The sequence below is a fragment of the Monodon monoceros genome, unplaced genomic scaffold (assembly GCF_005190385.1).
Source record: "Monodon monoceros isolate NGI ecotype Baffin Bay Population unplaced genomic scaffold, NGI_Narwhal_1 Super_Scaffold_5, whole genome shotgun sequence".
Taxonomy (NCBI): domain Eukaryota; kingdom Metazoa; phylum Chordata; class Mammalia; order Artiodactyla; family Monodontidae; genus Monodon; species Monodon monoceros.
The window spans coordinates 69614436-69633752 of NW_021703782.1; the positions used below are offsets into that span (position 1 = coordinate 69614436).

Below are 19317 nucleotides of genomic sequence, written 5' to 3' on the forward strand. Positions count from 1 at the left end.
ATACTCTAATACTATAATATATTTTTTCATTTTCTTTCCTTGTCTGCTGTGTATCTGTTAGACTTTGGAGCAGTTGATGAATGCTATCTTTTATTAATTTCTTTAAATATTGTATATATTACTCCTGAGGGCCAAAAAGAGGATTCACAATGTGTATTGCTAAGCATAGAAACTGTCACAGTTTAAGTTCATGTTTAAAATTCTTTCAATATTAGGCTATCAAAAGGTCTGTGACTATAATCTTATTTTATGTATCTGTTTGTCATTGTCTTAGTTCAGATTACTCTAACAGAATACTATAGACTGGGTGGCTTAAACAACAAATATTTATTTTTCACAGTTCTGGAGGCTGGGAAGCCTAATATCAAGGTATTGGCAGATTTGGTTTTCGGCTTGTAGATGGCTGCCTTCTTACATGGCAAAGAGAGAGAAGGGAAGCAAGCTCTCTTGTATCTCTTCTAATAAGGGCACTCATCCCATCATGATGGTACCACTGTCATCTCTTAATTACCTCCCCAAGGCCTCATCTCCAAATATCATCACATTGGGATTAGGGTTGCAACATGTGAATTAATTAGGGGTGGGGCAGACAGAAACATTCAGTCCATAGTAGTTATTTTGAATGAGTTTTCCTAGTATATTTTGAGTTTCTTGCTAGTATAATAAAAAAAATTAATATCATTGAAGCCTCAGGGACTATGTGTAATTGCAGTCACATCAGAAGCTATTGTCTTAATTATCTCACAAAAACTAATCACCAAAAAGTAGACTGTGTGATTTTTTTTTCTTCTTAAAATTTTAAATTTACCGTTTTTAAAAAATACATTTCTTAAGCTTTTTGCTGAAGACAGGGTGAAAAATCCATTTTCAGCTATTTTCCATTCTTCTTAAGTTTTTTAAGATTCCCAGCATTTCCTCCTTATAACTCAAGTTGAATAAATGATCGTGGGGATTCTATAAAAGATATTGTCAAATATGCTGTCATCAGTAGTAATGAGGAAATAAAGTTGCCTCTGCCTCACAAAATAAGTAGGGTAGCAGGCGAAGAAGTCAGGAAATCTTGGCAATCATTCAAAGACTTAGGAATGTGGGTCCTTGTGAGTCTTGCTGGAAGAGTGAAAAGGCTTTAGAAAGGGACCCAGGAGACCCAGATCTAGTCTCTGCCCTGTCACAGTTTATACCTTCCAATCACTGTCTTACTGACTAAATTTTCTCACTTTGTAAAATAAGGGAAGTAATGTCTGTTTTGCTTACATCACAGGGTTGAAGTGAGAATCAGGTGAGGTTAAAATACTTTGAGAAGTGGAGAGTGTGATATAAAGTGGTAATATTATCAAGAACAACACAAGCAGTCAGAAACAGCCGCTCTGAGTGATATATTGGAGAACACCTCAAACACATCCCTATGGCTTGCTCCCCTCTCCCCTTCTAAGGGGGCTTTTGAAGTAGACTCAGATGGAAGGTTTTCACTCAGGTTCAAACAGAATCAAAACATGCCAAGGAGAATGGGCACATCAGATGTCAAGAGGGAATAGAAACAGTGAGAGGGGGAGCCAGAATCCACAAACAGCTGAAGATGTTTGTTCCAGGAAAGAAATGAAATAGAAAGTAGTCTTTCTCCAACTTGCCATTGCTTGGTTCCATACAAGTATAGGTTTGACTTTCAAGCAATGTCGTGATAACTAACTGGAGACCTCTTGCATGTGTCCTGATGTCTCTGGTTCATTGCTGAGCTCATTCACACCTTGTTTTCAGATCCATGGTAAATCTCAAATGAGTTAATATTTCCATCCCCATTAACTCATCTGAAATAAAAAGAAGTTCACAAAGCAGTGTGACTAGAGGACTGGGAGAAAGCAAACGAAGGAGTAAAGGCGGTATTTTACTACCTAGCAAGATTTAGTAGACCCCACAAATTTATACTCTAGACGAACTTCGCCTAACTTGTATGTGTTCACAATATTATAGAAGTGAGTTAACAGGCATTCTCTGATCTCATTTTCCATCTTTTCAATCAGATAGCCAAGGTAAAACTTGTTGAGACCTGTAATTGCAGTGGTTTCTTGTTGGGTAATGTAGCAGATGACAAAAAAAAAATTTTTTTTTCTGAGTAAGAAAAAGGCATCGGACAAAGACAGACATGATGTTTAAATCAAAATGCTCTTTAAGTCAAATGGTTTATTCAAGTAAAAATGATATAATACAACGTTTTACACTTACTAGGGGCCCTGGCAGCAATGCCCTTAAGAGATTCAGAGAAGTGATGCATTTTTAAGTCCTAGTTTGTCTACATGTGCTTTATTTTAGATGATGTCCAATTTAAGTCACTGGTTTATATATCCTTATAATTTACATAATTGGGTTATCTTCTAGAAGTCTCAGAAAATATGTGTCTCAGTAATATTGTGAACGTATGCAAGAAAGCTAAACAGGTGGCTCATTTCCAAGGGACATTACATGCGACATGGCTAGTAAAGTTTGCATTTAGGTGCGTGTGGGTCAGAACATAATCTAATGAGTATATTGTTTTCTGGACTAAAATCTACTAAAATTTTCTTCTTATGCTGAAAATACTTTACATGCTCATAATCTGTCATCTCTGAAGAAAAAGACAACTGAAAAACAGACTTTTGTCTGTTTTGTGACTTTCATATTTATTGACATCATGAGTATACTTTTTGCTAACCACCCTTTGTTCTTTGGGAGAAGGAAGAAATTGAATCACGTTCATGTACTTGAATAAGTCATGATGATAGCCATTGTTCTATGATCTATTTAAAATCCATGTCAAGACAGAGGCCAACTAGGATATAAAAATAAAAAAGATGACTAGTACTTTTCTTGGAGCAATGGTCATTGTCATCTGAAGAGTGGGCTGTTTAAATGTAGTTGGCAGTTTGGACCCTCAGTTACAGTATGCTGCAATATATGATTTAAATGATATTAAAATATAAGTGTCAACAGCACAGTATAACTTCCCTGTCTCCCCAAAATAGCCCATATATTATGACGTAGAGCCCTGTACAGAAATCTTTACAAGAAATGTTTTTATAAACAAAATAGTCACTCTGTTCTTCACTTACAAACGATCACTGTACATTAATGATGCACATAATATGTGCAAGGCTTTACTGCATTTTAGAAATACAGAACCATGTTACTTCTGTTTTTTAGTAATATGGTAGAACAGATATTCAATTAAATCTCTCCTACCACAGTATATCTAAAACTCATGGGAAAATATTAAAGAACTTTTCAGCGCATGGTTGAGCTAATGGGTTACCAGAGTATTTCTCTGAGAAAGTGCAAATTTATCAACTACGTGGGCAACAGGTGGACACTAGGCGTTTCCCAGGGTGAGCAACCAATCCCAGCCAGACTGGAGATGGAGTTTTAAAAGTCCAGAGGTGACAGGAGACAAGGCCTTGGTCCAAAGGGTGAGAGAAGCTTTCTGCATAAAACGGATCCCCTGAGATACTATCTTCAGTGCAATAACCATAGAAAAAGAAAACCTACACAGAGAGACAGAGGATGTATTTGACTTTCTCTCCCTGGGTGATAGATAGGGCAGGACGATAAATAAATAACTACCTTGGAGAATAACTAAATTCTCTTGTGGAATTTGCACCTATAATCCATATTACTTGTATGGCCCCCATTTTTAATTTGGTGGAAACAGGTCCTGGTTGGTGTAGCCCAAAATATGTGTTAGAAGTGAATTTAAATCTTCTTTAAAACAATGAGTTTTCCATACCATCCTCAAGGAATTCAAAAGATAAAAGCCTAAACAACATGATCTCCTAATTTGACACTTCAGCAACTACATGGGGGAAACATCAGCATGAAAACAAGCCAATAGAAAAAACGAATAGCAGAATTAGATTCACCTCTTTAGAATTATTATATATAATTCCTATGCATCAAGAAATAAATATTGAAAAGCATTTTTAAGAAAAATTGACTATCCAAATTAACTGGGTGGACTTGACAAAAGAGCTTTAAAAAGTAAAACGTATAAATAACTGAAAAGAAGAATGCAGTGAATGGACCAACTAGCAGGTTGGTCATGGCCGAAGATAGGATAAGTGAAGTATAGGACTGAGCAGGTTACACAGAACACAGCCGAGAGAGCGAGAAGGATAGGGGAAGCCTGAAGGTGAGATTGAAGATTAAGACAGTGTGAAAAGGTCTAATGTATGCTTAACGGGGATTCTGATAGGAGGAACCATAGAATGATGTAAAGGCAGTGCATCAAGGTACTAGCTTACAAAGGTACTAGCTAAGACTTCTGAAGATTTAAATATTAAACGACAGGTTTAGGAATTCCAAGAAAGAATGTTTAAAAATACATACATATAACATCTTCATGAACCTGCAGAATAGAAAAGACGACCATCTGAAAAGCATCCAGAGAGAACTAGATTGCCAGATGGCTGATTTCTCACCAGAAACAATGGAAGGTAAAAATTGGTGGAACGGCATCTTTGAAGTGCTGTTAGTCTAGGATTCTATATCCAGTGAAATTAGTTTTTAAGAACAACGGTAAAATAAAGTCATTTTCTGAGGCTACCGAAAGCCTCTCCGATGGGTACATTTATAGAATGTTCTTCAGAAAGAAATCAGTGATCCCAGAAGGAAATAAGAGCTACAAAAGTAAACAGAGCAAAGAATGTAAATCTAAACAAACATTGATTGTTTAAAGTAGAACAGTAGTGGGTGATTTCTAGAGTTAAAAAATCCAATGTATAACTATAATTATGGGGGGATCATGTCAAGGGGTGGATAATCAGTTAAAACATTCTAAAGTCTGCATTGTTTGGGAAAAGGTGAAAAGAGTATTAATAACTTTAGTGTTTGTGATCTTAGCTATCTATTATCAAATATCTAGGATAACCATTAAATAATAGAATATAACATTCAAACTAGTACAGGGTAAAAAATACAGAAATGAATATGAATATACGAATACATAGACACTGTAAATGGACTGACTCTTGAGTCAAAGACAAAGGTAGCCTAGCTTCAAAAAAACATAATTATAGTCTACTTATGAGGCATACTAATATGGACACAGAATATTTGAAACTAAAAGGATCAAGTGGTTTATAATTTAAATATTAACCAGATATCTTTAATTTTTATTGCAAGAACCACAGTGTTACTACATATTCATAAACAGTTTGTTTCACTAGAAAGACTTGATAATTCCTTTCTAAACACAATAAAAATTGATAGAACTGCAAAGAACATTAACAAATCCACAATATAATGAACAAGCTTGACATAATGGACTTACATGGAACAATTGGAGAATACACATCCTTTCAAGCACACGGAACATTTATAAAAGTTGATCATATGCTTCGCCATTTTATGAGCTCACAAAATTCAAATGATTGCTTCATAAAAATTATATTCTTTTATCATAAGGTAATCAAGTTATTGATCGATATAAAAAACATAACACCTGCATACGTTTGAAAATTTTAAATCATACTTCTAAATAACCCATGGGCCAAAGAATAAACCAGAGCCACATTAAAAGCCTAGGTCCTTATGATCCTGTAGAACTTGCATTAATTAATAATAGAGCCAATGAAGTATAAAAACAGTAGACTCATAAAGGGAATTTGACATTTGAATAAAAATAACCTACACCATGAAGTAATATGCAGTAAGAGGCTAATGAAGATTCATAGTGAATAATTACTATGCTCAGAGGAAAATTAGTAGTTTAGCTTGGGGCTTACAAAAATATTTTTTTTTAAAAAGAGATCATTTTTTCTGATGATTAAAGTGTATAACCAAATATGAGAGGGCAAGATAATTATGAGTACATCAAAATTAAATAACTATGTGTGACAGCCTAAAACTGCCATAAATAAGATTGTTACGTTCCAAATAAAGCATTTGGAAATATATTTGCAACAGGTATGATGAAAAGGCAATAAGTGATATGGGCAAAAAGCATGAAGGGGTTATTCAGAAGGCAAGAAATAGGAATAGCTAATAAATATTTGAAAAGATGTACAACATCAAATGTAATCAGAAGGGATAAAGAGGGAAGCAACAATGAGATACTATTTTTCAAGTCTGCTTGGTAGGGATGAAAAAGATTGAAAACTCATACATAGGGGTTTACGTACACAGGGGTTCGTCCAGATATTTTCTCCGTTCTTCATATTGTCATTCAACTTGGCTCATGGCCTGTCTTTTTTTGTCACTAATTAAAATTTGGTGTTTTGTAGTACTATTTATCAGTCTTGCAGTTTTTATGAGGTTCGGTTATACTACTTTTATCTTCTGTTGACAGTGTGACAGTATATTCTGTACTCTTTGATCCAGTAATTCCACTTCCAGAAATTTGTCCCAAGGTATATAAAATTTTGTATATACAAAACTGTTCTTTGTGGCCTCATTAATACTAGTGAAAAAATGGGTAAATTTCCAGAAATAAAGATTATGATGTGTGTGTGTGTGTGTGTGTATATATATATATACACACACACACACACATATATAGGTATATGTATATAGGTATATGCCATTTCTATATAAATATAAAAGATTATATAGAATAATAGTAACCATTTAAATGTATATAGATTAATCTTTACATAAAAAGAGATGCATGGTATTACTAAGTGGAAAAAGCAGGAGATATCTCGTGTGTGAACTGGTGTGTACCTCTCAGTTGTAAGCAGCTACTTGTTTATAGTTGCATAGACAGTAGTTATATCCCATGATGAGTGTGTAGAATATGCTGTAAAATAAAAAGTACCAGAACAGAATTTGGGGTCCTGAGTTTTAGTCACTGTTGGGCTATTTTTTGACAGATCTCTTTACTTCTCAGGGCCTCCTTAAGTGCCCTCATCTCTAAAAATGTGGGAAGGGAGGTGAGCATTGACTTCATTAGCATAGAAATACACCACAGTGGTTGTCACGTCCCCCTCCCGCATCCAGGGCAAGCATTAGTCGTCAGTCCTCGCGTTCTTTCTCTGGGCTTAGCCATGCCTTAGAATTGTTCTCAGCACACACCGTATTAGGCCACCATTTCTAAACAGATTGTCCTTTGCACTTGACGCTTCTTTGCCATCCTTGGATAAGATCTTAGAAGCCCTTTCAGCTAAATGATTTTTCTGATTAAAGAACTAAGTTATTGTGGTGAGAAGTAACAGGGAATATCTTTCAGAAAAATTTTGTGCTTTTCTGGCCACCACATCTTAAAAAAGCAGTAAAAAGGTGAACACAAACAGGTAAAATAGGTTTTGATAATATATTTTATTAAGTACAATATATCAACATGTAATTGATATAAAATAACTACTAATGCATTATTTTATGTTGTCTTTTCACATAAGATCTTTGAAATCCAGTGTGTATTTACAGCAATCCCATCTTAGATGATGAATTTTCTTCATGAGATGAGATCTCATTAGATGAGATCCTTGATGTATATTTTAATTTCCTGTTTAAAAAGTAGTTTCTCATACCCACATTCTTAAATTTTCTAATAAGTGAACTGAGTACTAGTTTTTCAATTTAATTAAAATTAAAAATTAAGATGTGGTCACACTAGCCATATTTCAAGTACCTATTAGCCATATGTGGCTGGTGTTTACCATATTGGACATCGAAAGTTCAGAGAATACAAAGGAACATACAGCTTGATTTTAGCCTTCAAGGAGATTTTCTGGTTGGGAAAGCAAGATATCAAAAATAAGCATACAAGAATGTAATCCAAAACAGAATGTAATTAAGTGTAAGTGTAAAAGTTTGCCATGGACAGACTTAGTGCTACTTGGGTAAGAAGTTCCAGAAACACCTACAGCTTGCTACATTCTTCACCACTTTGAAGTCTGAGTGGCGTCGAGGATGTGTTGAGTTTGGGAGAATGAGGTGTCTTCCTTTAGAAAGTGTGTGTGTTCTCCCTGCAGGCACGGGACCCGCTGTGCTGGAGAAGTGGCCGCCGCAGCAAACAACTCTCACTGCACAGTTGGCATTGCTTTCAACGCCAGGATCGGAGGTATGGGAAACAGACACGAGTGGATGTAGAAACAAGCCAAGAGCTCTCACCCTAACTGGTTTTCAGAACCCTTTTCTGAAGTAAAGGCAGGCATATGTTTGCATAATGGAGTTCAGCTACTGCTGACAGCAAAATGACTGTGTTAACCTGCGTTATTAAGTGGCCCCCCTAAAGCGTTGCAAACACAGACATTTCTTTCTTTAAATAGGAATGAGAAAAGGTTGTCCAATAACGAAGATGGGGTCATTAGCATCTATACCAACTTGTACAATTGGTACCTGGGTCAGAAAGAACTAAGGATATAAACACCAGGCCATAATATCTCTGTGGAAAGAAGCATTTTGAAATCCTGTCAAAGCAGAAAATATATTTTTTCCCCCATAGGCTTTACAAAAAGTTCCTTTTAATTGTAATTAAAAGATAAATAGTAAAATCTCCTTTTGTAGTCCCAGAGTATAGTAATACTATTACCATTAATAATTGCAGGTTTTATATATATATATATATATATATATATATATACACACACACACGAGCTCAAATATACTTACTACAAGGACCAACCAAAGCAGTGTAAATTCAGATATTAATAAAACAAACTTACTTTCCCATTTGTAATCATCTTTTTTAGTATAGCCTGGTGACACAGCCACGCACAAATGGGAAGAAAACGTTGTAAGAGATGGTATAGATCCTACTGGCTTTGAAGGTGTTCCTCTAAGCATCTCCTGAAGGGTTTCATAAGATGAAGCTCCTCGAACCAGGCTGACATCCTTGTTTCCAATATACTCTTTGTTTCCAAATGGTAAACAGAGTTGGATCTAAAAAATAGAAATGATAGTCCTTTCTAAGGTTAATGTAGATGTCTTATAACATGAAATAATTGGGGTATATAATGTCGGTGCTAAGAAAAGGTTTTCTGAGACTGTCTTCTGTGTCATTCCATCAGTAAATTTGACCTCTTTCTTTCTTTCATTTCACCAGGATTCCTAGAGTATGGCAGCTTATTAACCAGTAATTAGCAGTACTCTTGAGAGCATCTGCTCTGTATCAAGGGCAAGGTTCATGGAGGTGTTATGGAAAGGAGACAGACATCCTCTGAAGAATAGTGAGGGTGCTGGAGGCCCCTGCTCTCCTCAGGATAGTTGGATGACTACAGTGGCTGTCCAGTCAACCCTACTTGCTGTCCAGCACACACGCACTCACATACACAGACACACATCCAGGTCCCTATCATTACTACTCAGTACTAACCCAGCACTTCTGAGCTTGAGGGAGTGAAGGGATGAACTTGTGAAGTTCACAGATAAACTGCTGACCTAGCTAAACAAGACCTCTAAAAAAATGAATGAATGGCAGTGCCTGACAAATGTTCTTTCATCCTAAAAGCAAAAGCATTCTAAATTATAAATTTAACCCCTAGACCCAAGGCATGAAGGCTTGCAGTTAGTTAAATGAAGAAAAAGTAACCTTTCATTTTTAAACTTGAGAAAATAAAATTCGTATCAATTTTTGGTCAGAAAATTAATATTATGCTCTAGATATGATTTTATCAAGCATGTTTTCATGGACGTCACATAAATTTCATGGTGTAGAAACTGAATTCAGGTGCTGTGTAGACACTCCTGTGTTTAGACATACTGATTCGATTATTTCAGGCCTCCTTGTAGTGGTAAAATAGTTCCATTTTATGCTTTTAAATAGAAGTAAGAATATGAAATGTTTCATCTTTATTTGGTAAAAACCATGCAGATGAGTTTTGAATATTCAAATGGCTGCTGAGGACCCAGTATGTGCAGAGCGTCCTGCTGGGTATTTTCCTCCCACAAAATAAACTGCTGAAAAGCTTTCTAAGTATGCTTTACATTCCGTAATTTTTAAATGGACTTGTTCAAAACCTTTGTTCTCCACATCACCTGTTTCTATACATCTCCTTTAAAAATACACAAGTCTAGAAGAAAAGATAGTCAAGAGATACAGCAGCCAAATGCAACATCTTTAGGGATGCTTTGGGGAAATTTAAGGTAGAGTGGGTGTTTGTTTCCCCCTTTTGTTGGAAAAAAATATTAAAGGATAGAGTGTCATATCTGTCATGTAATTTAAAATGGTTTAGCCTAATATTTATATTTTTAGATGAAGAAAATGTGGCAAAATGTTAACAGTTGTTGAGTCCTGGCTGTATCCGGGTTCATTGTCATTTTTTCTGTTTTTCTGTGTTTGTTATTTTATCGTTAAAAGTTAAACATTTTTTTAAAAGTACAAAGAAGATATGGTTCCTTCAAGAATATTTTTATATTCCACCAGAATTCCCACCTCAAACCACATAACCTCTAAAGCTGCCTGATTTAGGGTTTTATTATTTAATCCTCATTTATTGGTAACCAAAGAAAGTTGAAATCCTACTAGATAACGTTTTCCTAAGGAGTAAATTTGGTCTATAAGGACATAATTTTAAAATAATACAATGTCTCAGTGATGGTATTTAGCTTCAGCTTAAGGAAAGATATGTTTACTTATTAGGTGTTTTGTTGTTATTGCGTGTCTGTAAAATAAAAAGAAAGCTTTTTATTTGACAATTTTTTTTAGTATCTTAGTGTCTATTTTTGCAAATTAAGGTTAATAATAAATTCCTATCTGTCTGGTGGGAATACTTACATGAAGATTAATGACTAAACATTGCCAAAACCCTTTGAGAATTATTTGATGTGTAACATACACAGAGGGCATTCTCATTTGACTTATAATAACTTGGCAAAGAAGTAATACATTCAGTTCACATCAGTATTTCAGATTAGGAAATAATATTAAATATGGAGGAAATTGGACCACTCTAACTTGGCGGCTTTCCAAATTTCTAAGACTGCTGAGGTTAGAATGTTTTATACCAATTATGAGCACAAGGTACCTAATGAAGAGAAGTTTAGGGAAGATGGATTGCTTGAGGCTCCCTTTGTCAAGAAGCAAACATATCCCTTAAGACAGATAAAGAGAAGGGAAAGAATGTGGAAACTTAGAAAAAGAGAACAATGGCTAAAAACGTTTTTAAAGAAGTTTTGCTCTTCTACATGGAATGTAACTTCCTTTCCCCGCAAGAAAGCTTCAGAAGAGTCTTGCACTATCCTTTCCTGAGGAACATATGCTGACTCAGTGTTGATTTAAAGGTTATTCTTTCCTTAGAAAATAAAATGCTACAATTGAAATATATCTTGGTCTGTTTGGGTGAAGCTTCTGATAGAGTTACTTCCCCTTTCTGTCTTACAGGAGTTCGAATGCTGGATGGAGATGTCACGGATATGGTTGAAGCAAAATCAGTTAGCTTCAATCCTCAGCATGTGCACATTTACAGTGCGAGCTGGGGCCCAGATGATGATGGCAAGACTGTGGATGGACCAGCTCCACTCACCCGGCAAGCCTTTGAAAATGGTGTTAGAATGGTAGGTGTTTGTTTTTTTTTTTTAATTTTACTGGAGTATAGTTGATTCACAATGTTGTGTTAGTTTCAGGTGTACAGCAAAGTGATTAAGTTATACATACACATATATTCATTCTTTTTTAGATTCTTTTCTCATATAGGTTATCCCAGAATATTGAGTAGAGTTCCCTGTGCTATACAGTAGGTCCTTGTTGGTTATCTATCCTGTATATAGTAGTGAGTATGTTTATCCCAAGCTCCTGATTTATCCCTCCCACCCACATTTCCCCTTTGGTAACCAGAAGTTTGTTTTCAGTATCTGTAAGTCTGTTTCTGTTTTGTAAATAAGTTCATTTGTTTCATTTTTTAAAAAATTAGATTCTACATATGAGTGATATCATATGATATTTGTCTTTCTCTGTCTGACTTACTTCACTTACTATGATAATCTCTAGGTCTATCCATGTTGCTGAAAATGGCATTTCATTCTTTTTGATGGCTGAGTAATATTCCACTGTATATATGTATATACCACATCTTCTTTATCCGTTCCTTTGTTGGTGGACATTTAGGTTGCTTCCACGTCTTGGCTATTGTGAATAGTGCTGCAATGAACATTGGGGTGCATGTATCCTTTCGGATTATGTTTTTCTCTGGATATATGCCCAGGAGTGGGATTGCTGGATCATATGTTAACTATTTTTAGTTTTCTGAGGAACCTCCATATTGTTTTCCATAGTGGCTGCACCAACTTACATTCCCACCAACAGTGTAGAAGGGTTCCCTTTTCTCCACACCCTCTCCAGCATTTATTATTTGTAGACTTTTTAATAGTGGCCATTCTGACTGGTGTGAGGTGATACTTTGTTGTAGTTTTGATTTGCATTTCTCTGATAATTAGTGATGTTTAGCATTTTTTCATGTGCTTTTTTGGCGATCTGTACGTCTTCTTTGGAAAAATGTCTATTTAGGGCCTCCCCTGGTGGCGCAGTGGTTGGGGGTCCGCCTGCCGGTGCGGCGGACACAGGTTCGTGTCCCGGTCTGGGAGGATCCCGCATGCCGCGGAGCGGCTGGGCCCGTGGGCCATGGCTGCTGAGCCTGTGCATCCGGAGCCTGTGCTCCACAGCGGGAGAGGCCACGGTGGCGAGAGGCCTGCGTACCGCAAAAAAAAAAAAAAAAAAAAAATGTCTATTTAGATCTTCTGTCCATTTATTGATTGGGTTGTTTGTTTTTTTGACATAGAGCTGCATGAACTATTTGTATATTTGTATGTTTTAAAAGCACCTCAGCTCAAACTGTGTTGATTGGTGATGATTTTCATATGAAGCCACCTCTGAAATAGTGAGTTTCCAATCCTCCCGTCTAGAGGAATGCATGGAGCTCTAGGCTGAGTCAGTAGACAGGATTGTGTGTTGTATCTGTCCTGCAAATAAGCTAAGGGCTAGAGAGTTTCCTCTGATGAGAACAGAGGTATACTTGGATGCTTAGATTTGTTGAAAAGAAATATTTATTAATATGAATATTAACATCATTAATATTCATCAATATGTTAATTTTGGATTTGGAGATATAAATTCTTGAAACTGTGAGACTGAGAATTGGAGATATTGAAACCCTCCAATTGGTGTTGATAGGTCATCCAACAATGCCCTTCTGGGCATCTCCCTTGTGTAGTCCCTTCGCTAGCTTCACCTCTGTCCCAGGACAATATTATTTTTCTGTTCCCACATTCCCTAACCAGGCAGCTTAATTCATCATCATTTTCCTTGATTTCACTAAAAAAACTCACTGACCACTCCTCTCCCCCAAATTGACTGTATAATCTAATGTAATAAAATATCTGTTTCAAATTACAGATCTTGAGAAATCCTGTCTTATTTAAATTAAATTTAAAAATAAGGGCTATACAGTTGTAATACTCCACCAGAAGCAACTCCTTTCTCTTTCTCACTTGTGAATGCACCATTGGGTGGTTTAAAGCATACATTTTTAAAATTTATTTTAAAAAAGTTTTTATTGAAGTATAGTTAATATATAATATTATATAAATTACAGGTGTAGAATATAGTGATTCACAATTTTTAAAGTTTATAATCATTTATAGTTATTACAAAATATTGGCTATATTCCCTGTGTTGTACAATATATCCTTGTAGCTTATTTTATAACTAAGTTTGTCCCTCTTAATCCCTACCCCTATATTGCCCCTCCCCCTTCCCTCTCCTGACTGGTAACCACTAGTTTGTTCTCTATATCTGTGAGTCTAAAACGTACATTTTAATCATGTTCATGTTTGGCCATTGTTGATCTGGGCCTGACCTCTTTTTGTTTCCTCATCTCTTTTTTCTTTTTAGGAATGTAAGCGTACTCCACTCTTTTTTTTTTTTTTTAATTGAAGTATAGTTGACTTACAATATTGTGTTAGTTTCAGGTGTACAGTAAAGTGATCCAGCTAGGTATATATTTTTCAGATTTTCTATCATAGGTTATTACAAGATATTGAATATAGCCCCCTGTGCTATGCAGTAAATCCTGTTGCTTATCTGTTTTCTGTATAGTAGTTTGTAACTGTTAATCCTCTACTCCTAGTTTATCCCTACCTCCTCCCTTTCCCCTTTGGTAGCCATAGGTTTGTTTTCTGTGTCTGTGAAGCATACTCCACTCTTACTACCCGTTGGCACATACTGCTTTCTCTACAGTATGTGGTCTTTGACTCTCTCCCATGACCTACTACTGTACAGACAAATCCTATTTGACCATCAAACTTCAGTTAAACTGCTACCTCTTCCCAGAAACCTTCTCACTGCCTAAGCTAGAATTTAGTGTATGTGATCCCTACCTTATTTTCCCTATACTTTGTATTCTTCCTGGTATGTATAGTCTTTATCATATCGTGCTCTCTGTCAGAGTTAGTTTTGCATGTATCTTCTTCACTAACTCGTAAGTTCTTGAAGAGCAGAGCTTGTACTCTATGCACCTTTATGGGCTTTGCAAAACCCATAAAGTACATTGAATTCTAGTGAGAACTCAGTGAATGTTTGTTGAATTTAATCTAATTTACTGCAAATTATGCTGACCATAGGGTTGTTATAAATTCAGCCCAGATTTGAAACAGTGGAATGCATGCAGTTGATTAACGTAACATTGCAGCTGGAGTACAAATAATTATGATTCTTCCACCTTTGTGGGATTGGGGTTAGGGTTTTAATCAGAAGTCTGAGCTAAGCCGTCTCCTGGTTATTCTGAAAGAGACTGGAGGGAAAACTTCTGCACTTGTTCTGTATTCACTTTCTAACTATAGTTAGGTTTGCTTCAGACTTTTCTAGCTCTGTCAATTTTCAGCTACATTAGAATGCTTTGAAACTAAGTTGTTGGGTAGAATTTTCCTTTAATCACCAGTAATCTGGTGATTTCATTACCAAAACCTTGGGCTGCACATCACTATTCTTTCTCTCTGTGTCATCAGTACAATGGTTATTCAAGTTAAGTCACTCATGCTTAGTTCATATTTAATTTTCAACTGTATGTGTATGACTCTTAACATAATAAAGAGCAATCTGAAATTTCTCATTAAAATGAATCTATTTATGTTAGTAGTACACATAGCCTCATGAGTATATATAGAGAGAGAATGTCCTATATTCAGTAGCTATCATTAAATCAGGTGATATGGACCAATGATTTTCAGATTTATTATTGCTAGTGAATCTTTCATTCAATGGAAATCTTAACTGGAAGTCTAATATATAAAACAAATACAAATGTGGTACGTTGGTGGAAGGAAAAAAGAGCTAATATTAGAAACAAGATGATCTGAAAAAGTTATTCAGATATATAGAAAGATTATATTCAGAAATAAATAATTTAAAAAAACTTATTCTATACTCATCATTAATTATAAAAGTAATCCATGCCTGTTACAGTAGATCATTACTATAATGATGAAATTAAAATAGATTTTCCTGTCCAACTAGATAACCATTGCTAGGAGTATGGACTACATCTTCCCATACTCCTGTGCACGTTCGTATACCAAATGGGGATCCTATGTCTTTGCATGTTGCTGTTTTCACCTAACAGTGTATCATGCGTATCCTTCTGGGGCAATCCATAGGATAGGACTCATTCATTTTACTCTTTCAAAATTTTTGGAGTATGGATATCCCATAATTTATTCAACTTTCCATTGAGGATCTCTCAAGGTTTTAATTTGGGAAAACAAGGACTTTAGTTTTAAAACAGACCATTTACTTTTAGAGTTAAGGCAGTAACAAAAGAAGTAACTCTTAAAAAGAACAAATCATTCTGACTTCTAGCATTGCACATCTAATTATGGAAAAGCAGCGGTGACTCATTTAAATGTGTTAAGATCAGCATGAGAGGGTTTTTATGTGTTTAATATACATGGGCTTGCGACTTAGTCTAGAGCTGAGTCTAGGATTTGTCATTTACTGCTCTCTGACCTGATTTAGATCAAATTACCTCTCTGCTTCCATTTCCTCATCTATAGTAGGGCAATAATAGTATTTACTTACAAAGATGTTACGAGTGCTAAGTGAGATGATAATGCATATAAAGCAATTGACACAGTACCTGGAACATAATAGGTGCTCAAGAAATACCATATATATGTTTTTCTTTCTTTGGAAAAGAGATCATGTTCTTCCAGAAAACTTTGTATTTATTCTCAGCTCCCCCATTCTTCTCTCCTATAGCATTCCACACTGTGGAGTTCTAGATGATTCCATTTAGTTACTTGTAGTGGTAGATTAAAAATAATCTGATGAAAGTCAGCATAGACTTTCTGAGTTCTATAATGTCATTTATTTTGTTCTTCCTATGTCTATACTCACCTTCGATTTTACTTGCCTTATAAAAGCTCATCTTCAGTTTCATCAAGATAACCTCTTGGTATACAAATTCATTTCAGTTATCCATGTTTGTGATTTTTGAAGCAGTATATTAGATAGTCTTTTCCAGGAAAAAGAAATCTTTCATTCTTCCACTATCCGGCATCAATGAGTTGGTAAATTTTATATTCTTTGAGATTATTTTAATTTGTGTTCTTTGTATAATATATACTGTCAAATATATGGAAAATAATTGGGTAATTACTTTATACAAAGTTAGATTATAGAACACAATAATGAAATAAATAAGTGGTTTATTAGCTGAGTGATTTAAGGAATGAGGGAATAAGTGACTAAAAATAATTCCTTCAAGAAACTAGCTGAAAATCTATGTGGCAGTCTAAAGTCACCGTGACTTTAGACTGTTGCAGTTTTAACTGCATCATCTAGAAACTACAGGAATTGGAATTTCTTCTTTTTATTAAGTTTAGCCAACTTCCACACTGTAGATAAAAGACGGAAGAAGACGTCTAAGTTTTATACATAATACATAAAAGTTTCCCCATTCTAGCAACAAGACGAAACAAACATAGAAACTATCAAGACTATTTGAGCTAAGGAGAAGTATTATGAATGCAATTTAAACTGATGACTGGGGGGAAACAGAACTGATTTAGTTAGGGAGGACAGGGAATCATTTTTGAGGAGGTGATATGTGAATGGAGACATAAGTGATAAGAAGCCAGTTAGGTGAAGAAATGTGGAAGGAATGCTCTGTGCAGAAGAAACAGCAAGAGCTAAAAAGCCCCCTGAGTGGAGAACGATTAGGGTGTATCTCCAGAACAGAATGCTAACTTGGGTGTTGGGAGCAACAAGAACAGAAAGTGGGCAGTAGTAGACGGCCACAGAAGTAGGCAGGGGGCTAGCTCAGCAGGGCGTCCTAAACCATGAAGGGGGTCTGCCTTTTAATCTGCTACAGAAAGCCAGTGGAGGTTTTCAGCAGAGGTAGTGGCCTGATGGAATACACAGTTTTAAAAGATCACTGCTGTGTAGAGAAGGGACTGTGTGTGGGGCGAGGGATGGGAAGGCAAGAGAGGAAGATTGAAATGGTCCAGGAAAGAGTTGATAATGAGTTGGACTTGGGTGACAGCAATGTCAAGACATCTGGAGAGATGGGTGGCAAGAGAGAGAAGCTTAAGGATCAAGAAAGCTTTCACAAAGGAAATAAATAAATTTTGCTCAGGGAGTCCAAGTATTGATTGCATCCATGCCTTCTGCTTGCTAATCAAAAAATGTAGCAAATATTGAATTTCAAAGTGCTCCCTATTTGTTTACTGTAAGATAAGTATTTGGCCTAGTAAAATGGAACACTGTTTTCAAAGACTTTATAACAAAATCAAAATTGAGTCCATTTATAGCCCCTTTAGAATTAATGTGCCAAAACTGCATTAGAGAAACTATGTTAAACAAACCATGTCACAATTGACAACTTGCTCTTTCTCTCAAAGATAGCACTATGTTTGCGGCTACAGAGCTATAAAATTAAAATTTTGTAGAAAACAGATATTCAGCATAGCTAAAGAAGTCAGAATGTGGGCCTCAACGAAATCTAATAGATTTTTTTTCAAGTTGTCATTTCTGTTCTGTTTGGCACATCTGTCTTCCTCTCTCCATCTGTGACCACATACTCTAGCTTTTCTCCTGTTACCATGGTGAATTAATTGCTCTTCTACCTAAGTCCACTGCCTCCTATTCTTCACTTGACCCCATTCCTTCTCACCTCATCAGTGACATGGCTCAATCAGTTAGCTTCTCTTTCATCTTTAAAATTTCCCTCTCAACTGTATTATTGCCATCCACAAACGTACACACTGTTATTTCTCCTATCTCAAAAGAGAGAGAGGAGAATCCATCTCTGGGCTCCTATCTCCTTCCAATTACTGCCTCATTTTTTTTTTTCACTTTGAAACAAAATTCCTTGAAACTGTGGTCCATACTTGCCCTCTACAACCTCATTTGTCCTATCATCTGGGAAGCCACGGCATCAGGACTCTGCCCCATCATTCCACCGAAGCTGTTCTTATCAAGGTCACCGTGAAACCCAGTACTCTTCTCTGAGTTCTTATCTAATTTGTCCTGACAGGGACTCCTGCCTGGTTCTTTCTATCCACAATATAGCATACATGCACTCCAACCCTTCAGAACCCCTTTTTGGCAATTTTTATCCCTTCTTCTATGTATTAGATTTACTTACCTTGTTAATTGATTGTCTCCTCCATGAAGGCCCTGAGTTTGACTGTTTTGTTCTCTACTGTATCCCAAGTACCCAAAACAGTGTCTTGTACTCTGTAGGTATTTAGTGAATGAATGTATGAATGACTTCCATGCCAATTTGCTGCGTATACTGAGTTAATTTTCTTAAGGGTCACACTTAAGAAATGAGTTATTAACATACATTGAAGAGTCTGGTGATTAGTGTACCCAGACTCTGCATTCAGACTCTTCAGTGGGTTCTAATACCTTGCCTTTTTCGAGTTAATCAACCTCTCTGAGGATCAGTTTGTTCCTCTGTACAGTGGAGCTAAATGCTAGTAATTAGTTTATAGGACTATTATGAGGATTATATGATTAATGCCTGTTAAATACTCAGCAGAGTTCCTGGAACATAAGAATCTCTCATTATGTTATGAATCTTAATCATTATCATCACTAAAAGGGCAAGAGTAATAAAAGTGAAATACCGATTAATCATGTAAATATTATAAAAAGTTTTTATTGTTCCAAATCTCTGGGTTTAATCAATTTCATATTGCTGAATGGTCCTTAGGGAAGGTAAGTATATAATCTTGAGATTATTATTATTATTAATTATTATTTTTATAATTATTATTTTATTTTATTTTTAAATTATATTATATATATATATAATTATATTATTTTTATAATTATATTACTTATAATTATTATTATTATTATTGAGAATATTATTATTATTATAAGGAATGGCCAAAATAAATGGGAGAAAATAC

At 35.6% G+C, this 19317-nt stretch overlaps 1 protein-coding gene across 8 annotated transcripts in view; it reads left to right on the forward strand.

Moving 5' to 3' along the window:
* Positions 1–19317, forward strand: part of PCSK5 (proprotein convertase subtilisin/kexin type 5) — a 449309-nt gene that overhangs the window by 150268 nt on the left and 279724 nt on the right. For 7 of the 8 annotated variants that reach the window (XR_003790774.1, XM_029202704.1, XM_029202698.1 and 4 more), the window contains exons 6-7: positions 7938–8026; positions 11288–11460. Coding sequence is in view for 7 of the 8 variants with exons in the window: in XM_029202704.1 (XP_029058537.1) it covers positions 7938–8026; positions 11288–11460 (262 nt within the window). In the remaining variant the exon portion in view is untranslated. The remainder of the gene's footprint in view (positions 1–7937; positions 8027–11287; positions 11461–19317) is intronic. The other variant, XM_029202703.1, reaches the window with a different exon arrangement.